This window comes from Gorilla gorilla, chromosome 20, assembly GCF_029281585.2.
Source record: "Gorilla gorilla gorilla isolate KB3781 chromosome 20, NHGRI_mGorGor1-v2.1_pri, whole genome shotgun sequence".
NCBI lineage: Eukaryota > Metazoa > Chordata > Mammalia > Primates > Hominidae > Gorilla > Gorilla gorilla.
In genome coordinates, this window is record NC_073244.2 from 28,016,276 (window position 1) to 28,041,602 (window position 25,327).

Below are 25,327 nucleotides of genomic sequence, written 5' to 3' on the forward strand. Positions count from 1 at the left end.
CAGGGTTTCACCATGTTGGCCAGGCTAGTCTCAAACTCCTGACCTCAGGTGATCCGCCCACCTCAGCCTCCCAAAGTGCTAGGATTACAGGCATGAGCCACTGCACCCAGCCTAAATATTTTTCCATACTTGTTACATCTGCAATAGTATATTTTAGTATGAGCTCTCTGGTGTTTTCTAAGCTATAGTTTTTGAAAAAAATATTTGTTTTAAATTTATTACATTTGCTGGATTTTCTTAAATATAAGTTCCCTGATGTTGAACGGTTTGTGCAACTGCTTCAGGGTTTTCCTCTAGTACAAAATGTGTACAACAAGATCTGTGATATAAATAGAGGTACTACAATCCTCTTTGTATTTGTAACAGCAGTCTTCAGAATAAATACTGTGCCTTAAAGGCTATATTTTCTGAAAGATTATTTTACAGTACTTGCACTAATAATGCTTTTATTAAGTGTGAACTTTCTGATGTTAAGACCTGAGGAGATATTAATGGCTTTTCCACATCTTTCATGTTTGCACATCTTTTCCCAAGCGTAAATGCTTTCCTGTACATTAAGGTGTGAGCATTTAAGTTTTTTCATATTCTTCACACTTTTCTCCAGTATGAATTATCTTAGCTACAATAAAGTGTGACAACCATTTAAAGGCTTTCTAACATTCTTCATATTACTAGGCTTTTGCACCAGTATAATTTCTTTTATGTTTCAAAAAATTTGAGGTGTTGTTAAAAGCATTGTCACATCTTTCAGGTTTTTAAAGTTTCTCTTCAGCATAAATTCTTATGTCATTTAAGAACTGAAAACTAAGTCTGTGCCACATTCTAATTTAGTTCAATCATTGTGGAAGACAGTGTGGTGATTCCCAAAGGATCTTGAACCAGAAGTACTATTTGACCCAGCAATCCCATTACTGGGTATATACCCAAAGGAACATAAATCAATCTACTATAAAGACATATTCACACATATGTTTATTGCAGCATTATTTATAAGAGCAAAGATATGGAAGCAACCCAAATGCCCATCAGTGATAGACTGGATAAAGAAAATGTGGTACATATACAACTTGGAATATTATGCAGCCATAAAAGGGAATGAGATATGTCATTTGCAGGGATATGGATGAAGCTGGAAGCCATCATCCTCAGAAAACTAACACAGGAACACAAAGCCAAATACCACATGTTCTCACCCGTAAGTGGGCGGTGAACAATAAGAACACATGGACACAGGGAGGGGAACAACACATACTGAGCCCTCTTAGGTGATGCGGGGGTGAGGGGAGAAACAGCTAATGCATGTGGGGCTTAAAACCTAGATGATGGGTTGATAGGTGCAGCTAATCACCATGGCACACGTATACCTATGTAACAATCGTGTACGTTCTGCACATGCATCCTGAAACTCAAAGTTAAAAGAAAAATAAACTTTTTCACATTCTTCACATTTGTAGAGTTTATTTTTCATAAGAATTCCTGTGTCTAGTAAGAGTTGAGAATTTGGCTAAAGGCTTTGCCACATTCTTCACATTTGTAGGGTTTCTTTCCAGCATGAATTTTCTTATGTTTAGTAAGGATTGAGGACTGGTTAAAGGCTTTGCCACATTCTTCACATTTATAGGGTTTCCCTCCAGTATGAATTATCTTATGTCCAGTAAGGGTTGGGGAACAGTTAAAAGCTTTGCCACAAACTTCACATTTGTAGGGCTTCTCTCTAGTATGAATTTTCTTACGTGTATTAAGGTGTGAGGACTGCTTAAAGGCTTTGCCACATTCTTTACATTTGTAGGGTTTCTCTCCAGTATAAATTCTCTTATGTTTACTAAGAATTGAGGACTGGTTAAAGGCTTTCCTACATTCTTCACATTTGTAGGGTTTCTCTCCAGTATGAATTATCTTATGTTTAGTAAGGGCTGAAGACCAGTTATAAGCTTTGCCACATTCTTCACATTTGTAGGGTTTCTCTCCAGTATGAATTCTCTTATGTCTAGTAAGGAGTGAGGAACAGTTAAAAGCTTTGCCACATTCTTCACATTTGTAGGGTTTCTCTCCAGTATGAATTCTCTTATGTTGAGTAAAAGTTGAGGACACACTAAAGACTTTCCTACATTCTTCAGATTTGCAAGGCTTCTTTTTAGTATGAATTATCTCATGCTGTGTTAGATGTGAGTAACAGTTAAATGCTTTGCCACATTCTTCACATTTGTAGGGCTTCCCTCCAGTATGAATTATCTTATGTGTAGTAAGGTATGAGGACTTCTTAAAGGATTTGCCACATTCTTCACATTTGTAGGGTTTCTCTCCAGTATGAATTCTCTTACGTTGAGTAAGGGTTGAGGACACCCTAAAGGCTTTCCTACGTTCTTCAGATTTGTAAGGTTTCTCTCCAGTATGAATTATCTTATGCCGAGTTAGGTGTGAAAGTGTACAAAATGATTTGCTACATTCTATACATTTGAAAGGTTTCTTTCCAGAATGTCTTATGTGTATTTAAATTTGAAAATTCATGAAAGACTTTCACATATTCATTACATTGATATATTTTGCTCTGGATAGTTGTCAAACATTGGTTAAGTCCCTCATAACCTCTTTTGTGCACCTTACAGTCATCCACATTTTTACAGACTTTTCTTAATTGTAAGTTCTCATGTTCACATTTATCGTATCTCCTCAGTATCACTTTAGGGAAATAATCTTTTATGTCTTGCTCTAGGCAGAGGTCTTTAGCAAAATGAAAACACACAACTAAAAGAAATCAAACAACAAATTACTTCATTTACTAGACTCAGGCGAATACACACGTCTAACCTATAAAATTATATGAACTATATAAACAAGATAGCATAGCAAAATACCACGAGCTCTAATTTTTAAAACAAATGTATACATGTAACATATACTGACCAAAATACATTTGTGGAAAACTTATAAATGAGTTAAGTGTGTGTCATGCCCCAGGTGAGTACAATGCAAAGAGCCACATAGAAAAAAAAAATAGTCAGTTACATTTACCCAAATCAGGTCTTTTTACTCCCCAGTATAAAATAGTGCCTTCAAAAGTAAATTGCCAACTCTTGGTTTCTATTTTAAAAGTCAAGAAAAATACTGGGACATACATCTTCATTTCTCACTTCTACAGGTCTTTCCTGACACTGTTTCTTGTCTCCCATGACATAAAGTGCTGAAAGAAATGATGTTATACTTTGGCATGACAGTTTGAGTCTGATGAGATCGAAAATAAATGTTACAGCAGCAGAGAGACTGCAGTGCCCCAGATAGGGAACAGGTGTAGAAAATGGTTAGTATTAAGAAGAGACAGGCCAAGCGCAGTGGCTCATGCCTGTAATCCCAGCACTTTGGGAGGCCAAGGTGGGTGGATCACGAGGTCAAGAGTTTGAGACCATCCTGGCCAACATGGTGAAACCCCATATCTACTAAAAATACAAAAATTAGCTGGGTGTGGTGGTATGTGCCTGTAGTCTCAGCTAGTTGGGAGGCTGAGGCAGGAGAATCACTTGAACCCAGAAGGCGGAGATTGCAGTGAGCCAAGATCATGCCACTGCACCACTCCAGCTTGGACACAGAGAGAGACTCTGTCTCAAAAAAAAAAATAAAAGAAAAGAAAAAAAGAAACAGAAATAAACTATTTTAACTAAAAAATAAACACAAACTTTTAGACAAGAAACATCCTAAGAACATCTTTGAGAGTCTTTCAGAATCTCTAGTGAAGACAACTGGTTTCAGACTGCCAGGAAAAAGCAACATTATAAATATTGTGATGGGTAGCATTTTTAAAATGTCCAAATCTCAATTAAAGATTACAATGTATACAAAATACTAGGGCAACATGGCCCCATCATAAAAATTATCAAATTTTCAGAAAGCAACTACCAAAAAAGATGTATAGATTAATTTTACAAATGTAAAATAAAGTGAATAATACTAAATCAGTGAAATAGAAACAGACAACTATTGAAAATCAGACAATAGTTGATAACTATTTTGATAACACCAAAAATATTAAAAATATCAAAAAACAAATTGTGGAGGTAAAAAATACAAAAAGAAATAACTGAGACATTCTAGTAGTAAGATAAATGATATAAAAAACAAGTTCAAGTAACAAACTAGTACACACAAGATATTTATAATAAACACATACATAAGCACAATTTCAAAAGTCACAGGCAAGACAATCTTACAAGCTGCAAGACAAAAGTGTTGTGTCATTTATAAGCACAGTCTTATATGATAACCTGTGAATTTGTCAACATAAATTCTGTGGGCCAGAAATAAACTGTGTGATATCATCAAAGTCCTGAAAAAAAAAAAAATAGGTATCATGTGAGAATAAGACCATCAGCAAAAATGTCCTACCAAAAAAAAGGCAGGAAAGAAAAGACCTTCTAAAATAACCAAATCCCAAGAAAGTATGTTGACACTGCATATACCCTATATACCTAAGATGCTGAAAGGGTTCTTTCCACTGGAGAGAAACATGATGCAAGAATACAACACATAATCATAAGAAAATACATAACTTTCTGGGAAAGACATGCACATAAACAAAAATAAAATTCCTCAGCATTATCATAATGGTGCAGAAAATGTCTTATTCTCTACAATTTGAAAGATAAAAGCATAAAAGTTATTATAAACATCTATTAATAAATATACAACACAAAAAGATATAGTAAGCAACACACAAAAAAAGTTGAGGGCAGATGTAATGAGGAAGAACTTATGTCTACAACTGAACTTAATTTTTTCCAGATTAAAATATACTGTTGTATCTTTTAGATGTTTTATATAATCTCCAAAGTACCACAAAGTAAATATCCATATAGATACATAAAAGAAAATATGAAATAAGTGAAAGCATATCAATACAAAAATTAAAAAGACACAAAGGAAGACAAATGGAGAAAATGAGAGACGAAGATACAAGAACTGAAACTAACAAAATAAAATTAGTAAGTTTTTCTTTTTCATAAAATTATTTAAATATATATAAAGTTAACTTTCCAATCAAAAGACATACTTTTAATAAAAGGATTTTAAGGAAAAAAAATGGACAAGAATCAACTTGCCTTTCTACAAGAGTCAGTAAAGATCTAATGACAAAAATTACGAAAAGTGGAAAGACAGTAGACATTCCATGCAACTATTAACAAAATGAAAACAGAAGACATCAAAATAATATTACACAAGCTACATCTTATGTCAAAAACTGTCATATTTTATAAAATGTACTTGAAGTCAAAGCTCCAAAGGGACAAAGAAGGACATTAAACAATAATAAATTCATTCACTGGGAACCTATGAAAAATTTGTGTGTGTGTGTGTGTGTGTGTGTGTGTGTGTGTGTGTATCCCACACTAGGGTCCCCAACATGTAAAGCAAATACTGACAGAACTGAAGAAACACAGAGAGAGCAATAAATTATAGAAGGATATTTTAATACTTCTCTTTCTGTAATAATAATAAAACAAGACAGAATACTGGTAAGGAATATTACTAAGACAGAATATTAGCAAGACAGAATATTAATAATAAAACAAGACAGAATATTAGTAAGGAACCAGAGGAATTGAAGGCAGTATAAAACAATTATTCCAAGCAGAGGTATAGAGAACACTCCTCAACATCAGTATAGACACCCTTCTCAATAGCTCATACAACATACTCCTTAATAGACCACCTGTTAGGCCAAAAGAAAAGTCTTAACACACTTTTTAAAATTGAAATTTTATGGATTACTTTCTCTGACCAAAATGGAATGAGTATTTATAGAAAAAACTGAAAAATTCACAAATATACAGAATTAAGCAACACACCCTTTAGCATGCTCTTATTGAAAGGTTCAAATAGGCCTGGGGTGGTGGCTCATGCCTATAATCCCAGCACTTTGGGAGGCCAAGGCAGGCGGACCACGATGTCAGCAGTTCGAGACCAGCCTGGCCAACATGGTGAAACCCCGTCTCTACTAAAAATACAAAAAAAAAAAAAAATTAGCTGGACATGGTGGTGGGCACCTGTAATCCCAGCTGCTCGGGAGGATTCTCCTGCTGAGGCAGGAGAATCACTTGAACCCAGGTGGCAGAGGTTGCAGTGAGCCCAGACCATGCCATTGCACTCCAGCCTGGGCAACAGAGCAAGACTCCATCTCAAAAAAAAATAAAGTAAAATAAATAAAATAAAGGTTCAAATAATTAATATTGTGAAGATTTTCATACTGCTTAATGTAATCTAAGGATTTACTGCAATGTTTTTCAAATTTCTCATTGCATTTTTGAAGAAATAGAAACAGCAACCTCAAAAGTATATGGAATCTAGAGAGACAATAAAGTACTCAACAATTTTCAAAAAAGGACACAATGTTGGTGGCATCACAGTTCCTTATGTTATTTTTTTTGAGCCAGAGTTTTGCTCTTGTTGCCCAGGCTGAATTGCAATGGTGTGATCTTGGCTCACCACCACCTCTGCCTCCTGGGTTCGAGCGATTCTCCTGCCTCAGCCTCCCGAGTAGCTCGAATTACAGGCACCCGCCACCACGGCTGGCTAATTTTTGTTGTATTTTTAGTAGGGACAGGGTTTCATCATGTTGGCCAGGCTGGTCTCAAACTCCTGTCCTCAAGTGATCCACCTGCCTTGGCCTCCCAAACTGCTGGGATTACAAGCATGAGCCATGGCACCTGGCCTACAGTTCCTTATTTTAAAGCACATTACAGGCCGGGTGCAGTGGCTCACACCTGTAATCCCAGCACTTTGGGAGACCAAGGCGGGTGGATTACGAGGTCATGAGTTCAACACCAGCCTGACCAACATGGTGAAACCCCATCTCTACTAAAAATACAAAAGTTAGCCAGGCATGATTGCACACACCTGTAATCCCACCTACTCAGGAGGCTGAGGCAGGAGAATGACTTGAACCTGGGAGGTGGAGGTTGCAGTGTGCCGAGATCATGCCATTGCACACCAGCCTGGGAAACCAAGTGAGACTCCATCTCAAAAAAAAAAAAAAAAAAAAATCACGTTACAAAGCTACAGAATTAAAACAAGTTGGTATGAGTATCAAAGTGAAAAAGTAGTTTAATCAAGTATAATGCAGCACATATGTAAACATTCATATATATGGTGATATGAAGTCTCATTTGCATACCCATAAGTTTTTGCAACATTGTTGCTGAAAGCCAATAGGTAAAAATAATGCAAATTTTTGTCAGCAAATCATTCAGTAGATATAATTTGAAATATAAAAGTACTGGAATATTATCTAGGTTTTGAAAAGCAGAAAGTATTCTAAAAACTAAAAATAAAGCTCAACAACCTTTTCCAAAAAAATGAGCCAGCCATGGGTTTGGAGAACATAGACACCAAATCGTATTACAGACCGACTAGGCTTAACAGACTGGTACAAAACTTTCCAGTCAAAAGCAAAAGACTCTCTCCAGTCAAAATCACAATATTCTTATTTGTACCTGGTGTATTCTGTTCAAACACATACCAACTCATTAAATTTAAGAATTCCAGCTGGGTGCAGTGGCTCATTCCTATAATCCCAACACTTTCAGAAGCCATGGTGAGAGGATCACTTGGGGCCAGATGTTTGCGAGCAGCCTGGGCAACATAGTGAGACCCTGTTTCTACGAATAATAAAAAAAATGGCCCGACATCGTAGTGCATGTCTGTAGTCCCAGCTGCTTGAGAGGCTGAGATGAAAGAATCACTTAAGCCCAGGAAGTTGAGGCTGCATTGAACCAAAATCATACCACTACACTCCAGCCTGGGTGACAGAGTAAGATCCTGTCTCAAACAACAACAAATTTAAGATGACCAAAATTATACACTGTGTGTTTTCTGACCAAAACTGAATGAATCTAGAAATTAAAAGCAAAAGTGTAACTGGTAAATCCAAAAACATATGAAAATAAAACACTCTTCAACATTTTCTTGCTTAGGGTTCAAAACATTTAATTTTTCAAAGATGCCAAAAAAACCTACAGTGTTGAACAAATTCAACATAATCTCTATAACAATCTCTATAACAATCCCAATGGTATGGTTTTTCACAGAAATATTTTTTAAAATTTTTAAATTTGATTGTAAACTATAGCCAAATACCCAGGAAAAACAACAAAGAAGCATTACGCTTTCTGGTTTGAAAACATATTAAAAGCTACAATAAGAAAAACAATCTGGTATGAACAAAAAGATCAACAGATGAAAGAACAGAATAGAGAGCTCAAAAATAAACCCTTCGGTATCTGATCAAATGATCTTCTGCGAAGCTGCCATGAGCACACAGTAGACAGAATATAATTTATTAAAAAAAAGTTGAAAATTGGATTATGAACACTAATAAAGCTGGAATATTTCCTTGAACAATATACAAAATATATTTTAAGTAAAATACTTAAGACCTTAAAAAATAATTAATAAATCTCTTAGAAAAAATATAGGGGATCACATGACATTGGTCTTGGCACCATTTTCTTTTCTTTTTTTTTTTTCTTCAGACGGAGTCTCGCTCTGTCGCCCAGGCTGGAGTGCAGTGGTGCAATCTCAGCTCACTGCAAGCTCCACCTCCCGGGTTCACACCATTCTCCTGTCTCAGCCTCCAGAGTAGCTGGGACTACAGGAGCCCGCCACCACTCTCAGCCAATTTTTTGCATTTTTAGCAGAGACGGGGTTTCACCATGTTAGCCAGGATGGTCTCGATCTCCTGACCTCGTGATCCACCTGCCTTGGCCTCCCAAGGTGCTGAGATTACAGGTGTGAGCCACCGCACCCAGCCGGTCTTGGAACCATTTTCTTAGAGACGACATTAAATGCATGAGCAACAAAGAAAAGAACAGTAAAAACTTAACGGCACTGTACTTCAAAATTACTGCACATCAAAGAATACATTTAATGGAGTGATAATGCCTCCTAGGAAATGGGTGAAAATATTTGCAAATCACGTGTGATAAGAGTTAATATTCAGAATATATAAATAACTTTAAAACTGAACAATAAAGTTGAATAATTTGATTTAGAAATAAACAATTGAACTAAATTTTCATCAAAAAAGATACACAAATGGGAAAAAACATTTAAAAGGACATGCAAAGTTACTAATTTGTAGAGAAATGCATAACTATTACAATGAAAAACAAAATCACCTCATACCCATTAGAATGAAACTATAAATCTTTTAAAAACACCAAATCTGTTTATGATGCAATGAAAATGAAACTCATGCTTATTGGTGGTGGAAAACAAGAATGCAGCCATTATTTCAAAATGTTATAAATCTTGGTCAAATAACTAAAAATGAAATTATCAAATACAGAAATCCCATTTATGAATCTATATCTGAAATATACAACATAGGACATGGAAGAAATATTTGAACATCCATGTTTACTGTAACAGTATTCACAAAAGCTGAAAGGCTGAAGCAACCCAGATCTCTCTTAATTTACGAAAACATGAAAAAATGTAACACGTGTATAGAATAAAATATTATTCAGCCTTAAAAAAATTCTGTCACATTTTAAGTTAAACATTAAGAATATTATGTCACCTGAAATAAGCCAGTAACAAAATGATGAATACTGGATGATCTCACTTATATGACGTATTTTAAGTAGTTACACTCATACAAACAAAAAGTGGAAGGGTGTTTGTCAAGGGCTGCAGAGAATGTAAAATGGGTTGTTACTTAATGGGTATTGAGTTTTAGTTTTACAAGATGTAAAATTTCTAAAGTCTTTTGCATAACAATGAAAATATACTTAACATGCCCGAAATGTATAGTTTTCTTTTGAGACAGGCTCTCACTCTGTCAGCCAAATTGGAGTACAGTGGCACAATTATGGCTCCATTGCAGCCTCAAACTCCCAGGCTCAAGTAATCCTCTCCCCTCAACCTCCCAAGTAGCTGGGACCACAGGTGCAAACCACCATGCCTGGATATTTTTAAAAAATTTTTTTACTGAGGGATCTTTATATGTTGCCTAGGCTGGTCTCAACATTTTGGGCTCAAGTGACCCGCCTGTCTTGGCCTCCTAAAAATCCTGGGATTACATATTTGAGCCACCACCATGCCTGAGCCTGAAATGTACACTTAAATGGATTTCAGATGATAAATTTTATGTTATGTGTTTTTACAACAATTTTTTCAAAAAAAAAAAACAGAGAGAACTGTAAGTCTTTTCAAAAATTAACCTCAAATCACAAAAGTGTTTCACTCACACAAAGAAAAAAACACATTCATCATTAAACATATGGTGAAAATAAGACTATTCCCATAACTACTCACTTAGAGAAGATAAACAACCATTGCAAATCAGCTAAGAAACAATATATACAAGCCATAACTAAAATTGAGGTCATATCGACAGATAAACACACACACACATATAATCTGATTGTGATAAGACATATGGTTGACTTACCTACTATTTAAACCCCATACCGACTTAAAGTGTACAAGTGGAATTGCAAATTGTCTAAAAGTATAGTATATAAGTAAAACCAAAAAACAATAAACTGATATAAAAAAACTACACTGAAAAACACACTAATATGTAAGTGCCAAACAATACTAAGAAAAATGTTTATTTGTAAAATCTGGTATGCAACATTGGTGTACCATTAAAAAACAATTTGTATAGTTAACTATAATATTTGACTGTAACTGTGCTCAGGAAAGGCAGGTATTTTTAATCATTAGCATGTACTGTATGGAAGTAAAATTTCACAGAAAATGCAGTATAATCCCGAATAGAAGATTCTAATGAGAAACTTTTAATAAATAAGCATTTTAAAAATGAATTGTTTTATGTTTTACATATATGCTATACTTACACAAAATGAAATTGCTATAATCCAACTTAAGAAGCAACTAGCCTTACATCACTAAATAAAAATTATATACGTATCTCTCTCTCTCTCTCTCAGAATACAGTTAGAACCTCTGATATATAAAACACATATTTGGGAATATATTAGGTTATTATTTAGATATAGGCTGAAGAATGTGGGTGAAAATCCTATAATTCCTTTTTGCCTGCAGCAAACTTAAATTTACAAGTAACTATTTTAGTAAATATGGAGTGCCTACTAATTATCTAATTTACTTCGAACATAACATGTAAATGCTGGCATATTGTCCTAAATGTCTGAATCTAAAATTACATACAAATTTAAAACAGAAAACAGAAGTAAAGGCCAGACACCATGGCTCATGCCTGTAATCCCAGCACTTTAGGAGGCAGAGGTAGGTGAATCACCTGAGGTCAAGAGGTCAAACCCCATCTCTACTAAATAGAAAAATTAGCTGGGTGTGGTGGCAGGCGCCCGTAATCCCAGCTACTTGGAAAGCTGAGGGATGAGAATCCCTTGAACCTAGGAGGCAGAGGTTGCAGTGATCTGAGATTGCAACACTGCACTCCAGCCTGGGTGGATGACAGAGTGAGTGACAGAGTGACAGGTGACAGAGTGGGACTCCGTTTCAAAAAAAAAAAAGAGAAAATAGAAGTGAAAACATATAGGGAGAATGACATCAGTAGGAAAAAGAAATAAAAGGTTCCCTATTTACTTATCCCCCAAAGGCAAAAAAATCTGTCAGCCATCCCTGACAAAAATGCCTTTCTAAAAGAGTCAGGCATCATGGCTCACACCTGTAATGACAACTACATTGTACATTAAAATCAGAGAATTTCTTCAGGCCAGAAGTTCATGCCAGCTTGGGTTATGTAGCAAGACCCCATCTCACAAATAAATGCCTTTAAGAGAGCTTTGAGGTCCAGGGAGGGAATTGTGAAACGCTGCTAAAGCCCAGAATTGAGCAGTGTTCCTTTTCAGAGGGCAGGTTCTAATTCAGGTGGCAAACTATGGGACCCCTGTTCTTGGCTGCAGACAGGAAATGGCCTACTCAACTTGGTCCCACTGAGAATTCTGAACTTACTCTGTAATCATCCCAAACTCCTCCCAGCCACAGTCTGGGAGAGGTCCTGTCCTTCCAGAGGCCTGGAGGGAGACACCCATTTATAGCCATGCAGCAGGCCTGCAGACCTTGACCTTTACTGTGGTCCCTGAAGCAGTTCAATGACTCAGTTCCAGCTCGCTGAGCCACAGTTCATGGCCAGTTTTGCCTACATAGAAACCCACACAGTGACCTGGGGAAATGCTCTGTGGTTTTTAGTGAAAGCCATACTCTTCCACATCCCAATATAAGGCCCAGCATTTGGAGACCTGACTGCAAAAATCTGCCCTAGTGTCTTCCCTACAGAGCAAAGTCGTGAAGGATAGTCACTCTGTCCAAAAATAAAATGAGAATTACAACTACTCAAGCCCCTTGTAATGAACCAACTAAAGGTGGACCCTAGTGAAGACCCAGCAGCCTTTGTGACCAAGCTACAACCCCTCTCTACTACAAACCCGGAGGGCATCCCATCATTCTGGGGGCCCAACAAAGAGGACTTTTACCTCTTGAAAGCAGTTTCTAAAAACTTGAAGAGGTGTTTGCTCCTTCAAATTCACAGACACCAATGCAAAACTATATTGTGCCCATTGTTAACACTTCTATTTTAATATATCACTGAAAGTGTGTGGCAAAACAATCAGTCAAAAAATAAAAAATAGTCATTGAAATTGAAGACAAATAAGTAAAAAGTTGCTGTTGATGGATTATATAATGTTAGATATAAAAAAACCACAAGCAGTACAGTAAAACCTTTCTAAACTGACAAATACCCTCAGTAAATTAGTAAAATATAAAATTAAGATACAAGTTATGGTTCCATATACCTAAAACAAACTATCTGATAAAAGAGGAAGAAAACAATCTTATTCACAATAGCATTAAAATAATAAATTTCTGAAAACAAATTTAAGGAAGGAGGTTAAAAATCTTTACATTTAAACATATATTAAAGAAATCAGAAGACACATAAATTTAAAAATATTTCATGTCTACGGATTGAAAGAATAAATATTGTTAAAGTGCCACATTATCCAAAGTGATCTATAGATTCAATAAACTCCCTATCAAAATTTCAGTCATATTTTTTCACAGTAATAGAAAATACTATCCTAAAATTTGCATGAAACTACAATAAACTTTGAATACCCAAAGCAATCTTGAAAAAAATGAACAAAGCAGAGAGACATCCTACTTTATAATTTCAAACTATATTTCAAGACTATAGTAATACAAACATGATGGAATATACAGAAAAAAATTAACAACAACAAAAAAACCCCTAATGGAACTGAAATCACTACTCTCACACATTTCAGACAGGATGCAAAAAGAGAACTTAAAAAACAGTTTAACATAGAATTTCTCAAAATTATGCAGATATTTGTGTGTCCCCAAAAATAATGAAGAAACAGTCAAATTGCACAGTCTCTTATATGCCACAACGAAGACTTTGGTGCTCACTGTAAATTTGAAGGCAGTTCACTTAAGGGAAAATAGAATCCTCACAGAATTTAAAAGCCTAAGACAGAAAATGCCCCTAAGTAAGACAAAAATTAAAAAACAAAAACAAAAAACAGCTTTCAGAAACTATTTCTTTTGAAACACAGCTTCCCAAATCACATTTTAAAAACTGGCTTTTCTCCTTGACCTTTGGACCTCTCAACTGTGTCATCTGTTGTGTTCACTCTCACCTACCTGGGGTTTCATCTACCATCTCGTGTCTCTTCATATTCCAGGGCTCTTCTTCTTTCTCCAGACAGGTGATTAAATCTGGCTTAGAGGCAGCAATACCTGTTTTATTAAAAATAAATAACATAAATTTGCATATATTCTGTAATTACCAACTTAGTAATGTGCTCAGTAAAGAGAATGTAACAGAATATTCTAGGGCTGGGTGCATTGGCTCATGCCTGTAATCCCAGCACTTTGGGAGGCTGAGGCGGGCAGATCACAAGGTCAGGAAATTGAGACCATCCTGGCTAACACAGTGAAACCCCGTCTCCACTAAAAATACAAAAAATTAGCTAGGCGTGGTGACACACACCTGCAGTCCCAGCTACTCCAGAGGCTGAGGCAGGAGAATCGCTTGAACCCAGAAAGCAGAGGTTGCAATGAGCTGAGATCACACCATTGCACTCCAGCCTGGGCTACACAGTGAGACTCCATCTCAAAAAAAAAAAAAAAACAAAGAATATTCTAGTAAGTTAACCCCAAAATACTAATTTATAACAGAAATTCCTAAATATTTAGAAAATATTTTAAATGTGTAGGTTTTTAATTTTAGTACCTGGTACTACTAAATCAAAAATTGATGATGGCACTCAGATTTTAAGCTGTGGGCAACAGTATTTTATGCCACTAAATTTCTGGAATTACCACTAATTTAGATTGAAGTATTCAGATCAGCTCAGGAATGTAGAATGCTCAGGTCAAGATGTAACATCACGAAGGCATTCTTTTTTACACGGACAAATCCCCAAGATTTTCTTGAAAACAGGGATCTGAAAATAATTTGTGCAAAGCATAAATTACCAAAAAACACTCTACAAAGAAATGAAACATTTAGGGTATATTAGAAATTATTATCCTCACCGAGGAAGACCAGGTATCTGTAGTTTTCTAACATCACATTTCTATATAAATTCTGCTGTGTTGTGTCCAGGCATTGCCACTCTTCCAGGGAGAATTCTATGGCCACATCCCTAAATGTCAATGGTCTCTGAAAAGAAATCACACACAACACACACAAACACGCAACACACACACACACACACACACATACACATTTAGAAAGTGACCATGGGCAGAATTTTAAATTTGACTCAGTGTGAAATGAAAGAACTGGTTCTGGACTTACAGGAGTGACTGAAATTATCCAATAAAATAATTTTCAACACAGAAGTATTCCCTGATGTATTCTCCAATCTGAGAAAAAACAATGGCATAAGATCCACAACATCAGGGTATATGTGATATTTTTCTGAATAATGAAGTTTTAAATTAGAGGCATGAACACAAACATGTACATTTTTTAGTGCTATATTTACACCATACAGAATGAACTGTGCATATTTGTCAGATCAAAGAGACATGCTGAGTTAGCAAATACCTTTCAAATTTTAATGTGTACAATAAACTGAAAATCTTGTTAATGCAGATTATTTTTTCAGAAGATCTGGAATAAAGTTTGAGTTGCTGAATTTCTAACAAGCCCACCAGTAATACCAATGTTTTAGACCCAAAAATACTATTTTCTCAGACATCCAGTAAGTGAAAGTATTTTTCCCGGTTTTTCTGGCCTGTACAAAGATGAGAGCCTTCATTTTCCAAAGACAGATATAAGCAAAGAAAACCTAAGAAAGAAGGGCAGCCGCCAGATTAAATATGATGATTTATGCACATCAGCTGCATAAAGATACTTAATAATAAAAAGAAACATAATTAACTCTACAGTGAAAAAATCTGTGAGAGAGCTCTTTAACCAAGTGAATCACTAACATCAAGTGCACTAGGACAAGTTTTTACGATGTGCTGCTACACACAAAAAGACACAGCATCACTGCTGTGATACTGCCTCCCCAAAAGCAAATTATAGTCTGAATTTAACCATAAAGAACCATCAGTTTTGGACACGTGCAGTGGCTCACGCCTTTAATCCCAGCACTTGATAAAGGTCAGGAGATTGAGACCATCCTGGCTAACATGGTGAAACCCCGTCTCTCCTAAAAATTAAAAATAAAAAATTAGCTGGGTGTGGTGGCAGGTGCCTGTAGTCCCAGCTACTTGGGAGGCTGAGGCGAGAGTATGGCGTGAACCTGGGAGGCGGAGTTTACAGTAAGCCGAGATCACACCACTGCACTCCAGCCTGGGAGACAGAGCTAGACTCTGTCTCAAAAAAAAAAAAAAAAAAAGAACCATCAGTTTTATGCAAAGTTCAAGATACAGATATCTCCCATGTCCTGTAACTTTTAATAGTGATTTTAAGTAGTCTTTCTTAAGCACTCTAGAGAGCAGGTATCTCCTAATATTTTTTTCCAGAACATTTTCGGTAATAAATGTCATCCTGTTTAAATAAGCATTTTCTTAATCCTGTTCTGTATAGAGCTAATAGAGAACACAGATCAAACCTTCACACTACACATTCTCCATCTACACTAAGAATCCCAGCTTTTACGAAGAGGAATATTGAGTATCCACACCTTCCCATGTTCAACAGCAATGAAGGGAACATTTTTAACATTGCAACTTATAAATTCATAGTGAAAATTTTGCATGGTATATAAGCCATGATGTAGAGAATGTAAAAAAAAAAAACTCTGATATATAAAAAATATTTTTCAGAGACCCTTGACTACCATAATGATTTTAAAAAGTAGTTAAACTCATTAAGGAGGAAAAGCACAAGTAAAAAGTAAAAGTTTGCAAGTACTAAACGCATGGTATACCAGGAGGAAAAGTGGACACAGATGATTTGAGACATGTTTAGCTGAAAAAAAAAAAAAAGGCCATTTTTTCTTCTTTCTCCTCCTCCTCTGAAATTCCTGCTCAGATGAGATTCTCTGGACAAATTATACCTGCATCTTGAGAATATGCCCTTAAAGGTGTCAGCACTGCCTGTTTACCTGCTACCACCACACTCACAGGCAGAAGAACCAAGGCTTACAGAAAAAGTCCCCCCATTTCTGTCTAACAGAAGAGATTCAGGAACAAAGAGCTGCTCCATGAAGCTAAAAATGTAAGTTTCTCCTTTCCTGTCCTCAGGTGCCCTCCCCTGCCACAGACACCAGCAATTTCTGCTACAGTAATGAAAATGTGGCCAACTGCCCTGTCCCAACCAAACCCAAACAACGAGCAGGGCCTGTGACCACCCTTTAGTGCAAAGGTGGAATTTACCTCTCATGAATGTATCTTGAAGCCCTCATACCTGATTCTGGCCTCAACTTAGAGTCACATGAGCTAGTTAATTAAAACAACATGGATGCTTCCCCCCAGAACAATAAACAGAACCTGTGGAAAGGGCACAAGTAAAGAGTTTTCTGCAAATTGGCATTACCTCTCAAGCTTTTTTTTTTTTTTTTTTTTGAGACAGAGTCTCGCTCTGTCGCCCAGGCTGGAGTGCAATGGCATGATCTTGGGTCACTGCAGCCTCCGCCTCCCAGGTTCAAGTGATTCTCATGCCTCAGCCTCCCAAGTAGCTGGGATTACAGGCATGAGCCACCATGTCCATCTAATTTTTTTTTTTTTTTTGAGACACAGTCTCACTCTGTTGCCCAGGCTGGAGTGCAGTGGTGCAATCTCAGCTCATTGCAAGCTCTGCCTCCCAGGTTCAGGCCATTCTCTTGCCTCAGCCTCCTGAGTAGCTGGGACTACAGGCACCTGCCACCATGCCCAGCTAATTTTTTGTATTTTTAGTAGAGCTGGGATTACAGGTGTGAGCCACCGTGCCCGGCCAAATTTTGGTATTTTTAGTAGAGACAGGGTTGGCCAGCTTGGACCTCTCAAGCTTTAATGAGCTCAAAAATCACTTGTAAATTTAGCCCCATTTTATGTAATGAGATTCTGAGGTTTGGAAAGGGTCCAAATGAGAGTTTTAAACCAGTCCTCTGTCAATGCTGATGTTGCTACTCCTGGACTCATTATTGGCATTAGTTAGAGAAAGCAGGCACAGGCCAGGTGCAGTGGCTCACACCTGTAATCCCAGCACCTTAGGAGACCGAGGCGGGCACATCAACTGAGATCAGGAGTTCCAGACCAGCCTGGCCCACATGGCGAAACCCTGTCTCTACTGAAAATACAAAAATTAGCTGGAGGTGGTGGCAGGTGCCTATAATCCCAGCTGCTTGGGAGGCTGAGGCAGGGAGAATGACTTGAACCCAGGAGACAGAGGTTGCAGTGAGCCGAGATTATGCCACTGAACTCCAGACTGGGTGACAGAGTGAGACTCCATCTCAAAAAAAAAAAAAAAAAAAAAAAAGAGAAAGGCACAGCACAGAGTCCCTTACACTCAGCACTCTTGTTATAACACAAATACTTCTGGTACAAATGAAGACAACCAATCTCCATCCTAAAGTTTCATATTCTTTCCTGGCTCTTTAAAAGTTTACAGAGGAAACAGAAGGCAGCAGTGTCTGAATGAGTCTGCATTAGAAAAACAACATGTACATGTGTACTATTGCAATGTTTGCTATGTGCTCAAGAGTATGTTACAAAGCACTGTGCTGGGAATAACACATTATATGACTTAATCCTCAAAACACCCTGAAAGTTGGTACTAAGAGATTAACAATTCCCCAAATTTAGATAAAGGGCCCAGCATTTTTATTTCCTCTTCTGTTTCTCTATTATTGATTTTTAAAAAACTGTAGAGAATAACAGCTAAACATAGAACAGAGGAGAGGAATATAGAAAGGAAAAGTTTAATAGAGTTTAGACAAATTTTTATAGTGTTTATATTTAATTTTTGTGACTTGTGGAACAACTACTGGATCTGCAGGAATAGAAAACAAGTTGCTAAATGGAATGTCTCTGCAAGCACTGGTTTTAATAAAAATTAAGACCCTAAAATACATACTTTATTTTTCCTATTTATCTGCTTTTGGGTTTCAGGAAATCGTGAGCACCAGCTCTAGAAAGGCACCAGAATTCCCCAGCAAAAACTCATCTCTTCTAATCAATTTTGACAGGCAACACTCCAGGGCTGGGTCAGATCTAATAAGGCCTCCAAAAAGGGTGAATCTGAACAGAACTGGAGTACACATTGGACCCTATATGGAATTCTGTTCTCTATGCCACAGGGGTATTTCCAGTTGGCTATGATAGCCAAGTCTCTGGATGTGCTCTTGAATTCTTGGACATCTGAATTTCAGTAGACACGGGATTCACGCATTTAAATAGTAACCTCGGGCACCCTGTGTGCACTTAAAAGAATGTTTATGAAGAAAAAAGCAGAAGAGAGAAAGTGTTTTAAAAAAATCTATGGGTGCACATGAATAAAGCAAGTCCTATGAAGAGATGTCAGTTCTGACACAATAATACAACACCCCACTGACACTATTAGACAAATCACTGAGACAGAAAATTAACAAAGACATAGGACCTAAACTCAACACTTGACCAAATAGTCCTAATAGACATTTATAAAACTCTCCATCTAAAACCAACATAGTATACATTCTTCTCATTATCACGTGTGACACACTCTAAAATTGACCACACAATCAGAAATACAATAATCCTTGGCAAATTCAGTAATCCCAAAATCATACCAAATGCTCATTTAGACCACAGCTTCATAAAGATATAATTCAACACAAAGAAAAACACTTGAAAAGATACAATTACACGAAAATTAAACAACCTTCATCTGAATGACTTTTGGGTAAATAATGAAATTAAGGCACAAATCAAGAAGTTCTTTAAAACAAATGAGAACAGTGATACAGCATACTAGAATCTCTCCAACACAGCTAATGTGAGGTTAAAAGGGGAATTTACAGGATTAAATGCTCACATCAAAAAGGCAGAAAGATTTCAATTTAACAATTTAACATCATAAATAAAAGAATGAGAGAAGCAAGAGCAAACCAACCCCTAAGCTAGCAGAAGACAAGAAATAACCAAACTCAGATCAGAAGTGAAGGAGATTTAGACATAAAAAGTCATACAAGGCCAGGTGCGGTGGCTCACGCTTGTAATCCCAGCACTTTGGGAGGCTGAGGCGGATGGATCACGAGGTCAAGAGTTTGAGACTGGCCTGACCAACATGGTGAAACCCCATCTCTACTAAAAATACAAAAAATTAGCTGGGTGTGGTGGTGCATGCCTGTAATCCCAGCTACCTAGGAGGCTGAGGCAGGAGAAGAACTGCTTGAACTTGGGAGGCGGAGATTGCAGTGAGCCAAGATTGTGTCAAAGCACTCCAGCCTGGGCAACAGAGCAAGACTCTGTCTCAAAAAAAAAAAAAAAGTGATTCAAAAGATCAAGAAATCCAGGAGTTAAATCTTTTAAATAAATCAATAAGATAAATAAACCACTAGCAAGATTAGTGAAGAAGATCCAAATAAACCACTAGCAAGATTAATGAAGAAGATTCAAATAAACACAAGAAATGACAAATGGGACATTACCACTGACCCCACAAAAATGCAAGTAACTACTGAAGTCTACTATGAACACCTCTATGCACACAAACTAAAAAATCTAAAAGAAATGGATAAATTTCTGGACAAATACATCCTCCTAATATTAAACAAAAAGAAATTAAAGCCCAGAATAGAACAATAACAAGCTCCAAAATTGAATTAGTAGTAAATAGCCTACCAGCCAAAAAAAGCACAGGACCACACAGATTCACAGCTGAATTCCACCAGATGTACAAAGAAAAGCTGGTATTATACTTCCTAAAACTATTACAAAAAATTGAGGAGGGACTCCTCCCTAGCTCATTATATAATAAGAGCCATCATTCTGATACCAAAACCTGGTAAAGATAAAGCAAAAAAAGAAAACTTCAGGCCAAAATCCTTCATGAATACTGATTCAAAAAAACCCAAATGCAGCAGCACATCAACAAGCTAATCCACTATGATCAAGTAGACTTTATTCCTGGAATCAAGGTTGGTTCAACATAAACAAATCAATAAATGTGATTCATCACTTAAACAGAACTAAAGGCAAAAACCACAAGATTATCTCAATAGATGCTGAAAAAGCTTTCAATAAAAATTAACATCTTTCATGTTTAAAACCCTCAACAAACTAGGCATTGAAGGTACATACTTCAAAATAATAAGTTATCTGTGACAAATCCACAGCCAAAATACTCAATGGAAGCAAGCTGGAAGCATTCCTTCTTAAAAACTGACATAAGACAAAGATGTCTTCTCTTACCACTTTTATTCAACATGGAATTGGAAGTCCTGGCCACAGCAGTCAGGCAAGGGAAAGAAACGAAAGGTACAAACAGGAAGAGAGGAAATAAAACTAATGCTGTTGGCAGATGACATCTTTCTGTATCTAGAAAACCCTCTAGTCTTGGTGGAAAAGCTCTTTAAACCAACAAACAACTCCAGCAAAGTTTCAGGATACAAAGGAAATGTACAAAAATCAGTAGCATCCCTGTACTTCAACAGCATCCAAGCCAAAAGCCAAATCAAAACACAATCTCATTCACAATCGACACAAAAGAATAAAATATCTAGAAATACAGCTAACTAAGGAGGTGAAAGATCTCTACAAGAATGGTCATACTGGCCTGGCATGGTGACCATCGCCTACAATCCCAGCACTTCTTTGGGAGGCAGAGATGGGTAGGTAATTTGAGGTCAGGAGTTCAGGACTGGACTGGCCAAAATGGTGAAACCCCGTCTCCACCAAAAAATACGAAAATTAGCCAGGCATCTTGGTGCACACCTGTAGTACCAACTACATGGGAGTCTAAGGTGGCAGAATTGCTTGAACCAGGGAGATGAAGGTTGCAGTGAGCCGAGATGGGGCCACTGAGCTCTAACCTGGGTGACAGAGTGGCAGCTTGTTTCAAAAAAAAAAAAAAGGTATGAGGCCTAATGAAATTTACAGATTTAATGCTATTCCTATCAAACTACCAAAACATTCTGAACAGAACTAACAAACACTATTTTAAAATTTACATGGAACAAACAAACAAACAAAACCCCAAATAGCCAACCAATCCTAATCAAAAAGAACAAAACTAGAGGCATTACATTACCTGACTTCAAACTATATTACAAGGCTATAGAAACCCAAAGCAGCATGGTACTGGTACAAAAGCAGACTTACAGACCAATGTGATAGAGAGAGCTCAGAAATGCCACCCATTTACAACCATCTGATTTTTGACAAAGCTGATGAGAAGAATGTGTGAAGAATTCTCTATTTAATAAATGGTGCTGGGATAACTAGCTAGCACTACATAGAAGACTGAAAATGGACCGCTTCCTTACACCACATACAAAAATCAACTCAAGATAAACTAAAGACTTAAATGTAAAATTTAAAATTATATTAAAAAAAATAGGCCGGGTGTGGAGCTCACGCATGTAATCCCAGTACTTTGGGAGGTCAAGGCAGGCGGATCACCTGAGGTCAGGAGTTCGCAACCAGGCTGGCCAACATGGCGAAACTGTGTCTATACTAAAAATATAAAAATTAGCTCCCCCTCCCCCTCCCCTCCCGCTCCCGCTCCCCTTTCCACAGGCTCCCTCTCCCTCTCCCCTTTCCACGGTCTCCCTCTCATGCCGAGCCAAAGCTGGACTGTACTGCTGCCATCTCGGCTCACTGCAACCTCCCTGCCTGATTCTCCTGCCTCAGCCTGCCGAGTGCCTGCGATTGCAGGCGCGCGCCGCCATGCCTGACTGGTTTTCAAATTTTTTTGGTGGAGATGGGGTTTCGCTGTGATGGCCGGGCTGGTCTCCAGCTCCTAACCGCGAGTGATCCGCCAGGCTCGGCCTCCCAAGGTGCCGGGATTGCAGACGGAGTCTCGTTAACTCAGTGCTCAATGGCGCCCAGGCTGGAGTGCAGTGGCGTGATCTCGGCTGGCTACAACCTCCACCTCCCAGCCGCCTGCCTTGGCCCCCCAAAGTGTGGAGATTGCAGCCTCTGCCCAGCTGCCACCCTGTCTGGGAAGTGAGGAGCATCTCTGCCTGGCCGCCCATCGTCTGGGATGTGAGGAGCCCCTCTGCCTGGCTGCCCAGTCTGGAAAGTGAGGAGCATCTCTGCCCAGCCGCCATCCCACCTGGGAAGTGAGGAGTGCCTCTTCCCGGCCGCCATCCCATCTAGGAAGTGAGGAGCGTCTGTGCCCGGCCGCCCATCGTCTGAGATGTGGGGAGCGCCTCTGCCCTGCCGCCCCATCTGAGATGTAAGGAGTGCCTCGGCCCGGCCGCGACCCCGTCTGGGAGGTGAGGAGCGTCTCTGCCCGGCCGCCCCGTCTGAGAAGTGAGGAGACCCTCCGCCTGGCAACCGCCCCATCTGAGAAGTGAGGAGCCCCTCCGCCCAGCTGCCACCCCGTCTGGGAAGTGAGGAGCGTCTCCGCCCGGCAGCCACCCCATCTGGGAGGGAGGTGGGGGTCAGCCCCCACCAGGCCAGCCACCCTGTCCGGGAGGGAGGTGGGGGGTCAGCCCCCCGCCCGGCCAGCCGCCCCGTCCGGGAGGGAGGTGGGGGGGTCAGCCCCCCGCCCAGCCAGCCATCCTGTCTAGGAGGTGAGGGGTGCCTCTAACCAGCCGCCCCTACTGGGAAGTGAGGAGCCCCTCTGCCCGGCCAGCCACCCCGTCCGGGAGGGAGGTGGGGGGTCAGCCCCCTGCCCGGCCAGCCGCCCCGTCTGGGAGGGAGGTGGGGGTGTCAGCCCCCCTGCCCGGCCAGCCGCCCCGTCTGGGAGGGAGGTGGGGGGGTCAGCCCCCCTGCCTGGCCAGCCGCCCCGTCCGGGAGGTGAGGGGCGCCTCTGCCTGGCCGCCCCTACTGGGAAGTGAGGAGCCCCTCTGCCCGGCCAGCCGACCCGTCCGGGAGGGAGGTGGGGGCGTCAGCCCCATGCCCGGCCAGCCGCCCCATCTGGGAGGTGAGGGGCGCCTCTGCCCGGCTGCCCCTTCTGGGAAGTGAGGAGCCCTTCTGCCCGGCCACCACCCCGTCTGGGAGGTGTACCCAACAGCTCATTGAGAACGGGCCATGATGACAATGGCGGTTTTGTGGAATAGAAAAGGGGGCAAGGTGGGGAAAAGATTGAGAAATCGGAAGGTTGCTGTGTCTGTGTAGAAAGAAGTAGACATGGGAGACTTTTCATTTTGTTCTGTACTAAGAAAAATTCTTCTGCCTTGGGATCCTGTTGATCTATGACCTTACCCCCAACCCTGTGCTCTCTGAAACATGTGCTGTGTCCACTCAGGGTTAAATGGATTAAGGGCGGTGCAAGATGTGCTTTGTTAACCAGATGCTTGAAGGCAGCATGCTCGTTAAGAGTCATCACCACTCCCTAATCTCAAGTACCCAGGGACACAAACACTCTGCCTAGGAAAACCAGAGACCTTTGTTCACTTGTTTGTCTGCTGACCTTCCCTCCACTACTGTCCTATGACCCTGCCAAATCCCCCTCTGTGAGAAACACCCAAGAATGATCAAAATATATATATATATATATATATATATATATAAAAATTAGCCGAGTGTGGTGGTAGGCAACTGTAATCCCAGCTACTCAGGAGGCTGAGGCTGAAGAATTGCTTGAACCAGGGAGGCAGAGGTTGCAGTGTGCCAAGATTGCGCCATTGCACTCCAGCCTGGGTGACAGAGTGAGACTCCAACTCAAAAAATAAAAAAAAAAAAAAATTCCCTGGAAGGTAACCTAAATAATACCATTCCAGACATAGAAACTGGCAGATATTTTATGAAGAAGATACCAAAAGCAATTGCAACAAAAGCAAAAACTGACAAATGGAACCTTATTAAACTAAAGAGCTTTATCACAGCAAAAGAAACTATTAACAGAGTAAACAGGCATCCTACAGAATAAAATAAAATATTTGGCTCTCCCTCTCCCTCTCCCTCTCCCCACGGTCTCCCTCTCCCTCTCTTTCCACGGTCTCCCTCTGATGCCCAGCCGAAGCTGGACTGTACTGCTGCCATCTCAGCTCACTGCAACCTCCCTGCCTGATTCTCCTGCCTCAGCCTGCTGAGTGCCTGCGATTGCAGGCGTGCGCCGCCACGCCTGACTGGTTTTCGTATTTTTTGGTGGAGACGGGGTTTCGCTGTGTTGGCCGGGCTGGTCTCCAGCTCCTAACCGCCAGTGATCTGCTAGCCTCGGCCTCCTGAGGTGCCGGGATTGCAGACGGAGTCTCGTTAACTCAGTGCTCGATGTTGCCCAGACTGGAGTGCAGTGGCGTGATCTCAGCTCGCTACAACCTCCACCTCCCAGCCGCCTGCTTTGGCCTCCCAAAGTGCTGAGATTGCAGCCTCTGCCCGGCCGCCACCCTGTCTGGGAAGTGAGGAGCATCTCTGCCTGGCCGCCCATCGTCTGGGATGTGAGGAGCCCCTCTGCCCGGCTGCCCAGCCTGGGAAGTGAGGAGCGCCTCTTCCTGGCCACCATCCCGTCTAGGAAGTGAGGATCATCTCTGCCCGGCCACCCATCGTCTGAGATATGGGGAGCGCCTCTGCCCCGCCGCCCCGTCTGGGATGTGAGGAGCGCCTCTGCCCGGCCGTGACCCCATCTGGGAGGTGAGGAGCATCTCTGCCCGGCCGCCCCGTCTGGGAAGTGAGGAGATCCTCCGCCCGGCAGCCGCCCTGTCTGAGAAGTGAGGAGCCCCTCCACCCGGCAGCCGCCCCGTCTGAGAAGTGAGGAGCCCCTCCACCC

At 39.9% G+C, this 25,327-nt stretch overlaps 2 protein-coding genes across 2 annotated transcripts in view; both read right to left on the reverse strand.

Annotated features, from left to right (window-relative positions):
• Window positions 1-982: 982 nt before the first annotated feature.
• Window positions 983-25,327, reverse strand: part of LOC115931568 (zinc finger protein 724-like) — an 84,345-nt gene continuing 60,000 nt past the window's right edge. Inside the window, 3 exon segments of the mRNA XM_031004015.3 lie at window positions 983-1,475; window positions 1,477-1,499; window positions 1,501-2,479. Coding sequence (XP_030859875.2) covers window positions 1,316-1,475; window positions 1,477-1,499; window positions 1,501-2,479 — 1,162 coding nt within the window. The 3' untranslated portion in view covers window positions 983-1,315.
• Window positions 13,638-16,696, reverse strand: LOC115931570 (zinc finger protein 98-like). Its single transcript, XM_055370912.1, has 3 exons — window positions 16,637-16,696; window positions 14,566-14,692; window positions 13,638-13,764 (listed from the first exon to the last, which is right to left on the reverse strand). Exons 1-3 carry the CDS (start codon window positions 16,694-16,696, stop codon window positions 13,661-13,663), a joined length of 291 nt encoding a protein of 96 aa, XP_055226887.1. The 3' UTR covers window positions 13,638-13,660.

What these genes read in the sequence shown, in the direction of transcription:
- LOC115931570 (XM_055370912.1), bottom strand. Translation starts at nt 16,696, where the DNA reads ATGGAGCAGCTCTTTGTTCCTGAATCTCTTCTGTTAGACAGAAATGGG. An exon ending in GAAATGGGGGGACTTTTTCT is followed by an intron (nt 14,693 to 16,636) that starts GTAAGCCTTGGT and finishes ATTTCTTTTCAG; the next exon opens with AGACCATTGACATTTAGGGA. An exon ending in CAGATACCTGGTCTTCCTCG is followed by an intron (nt 13,765 to 14,565) that starts GTGAGGATAATA and finishes TTAATAAAACAG; the next exon opens with GTATTGCTGCCTCTAAGCCA.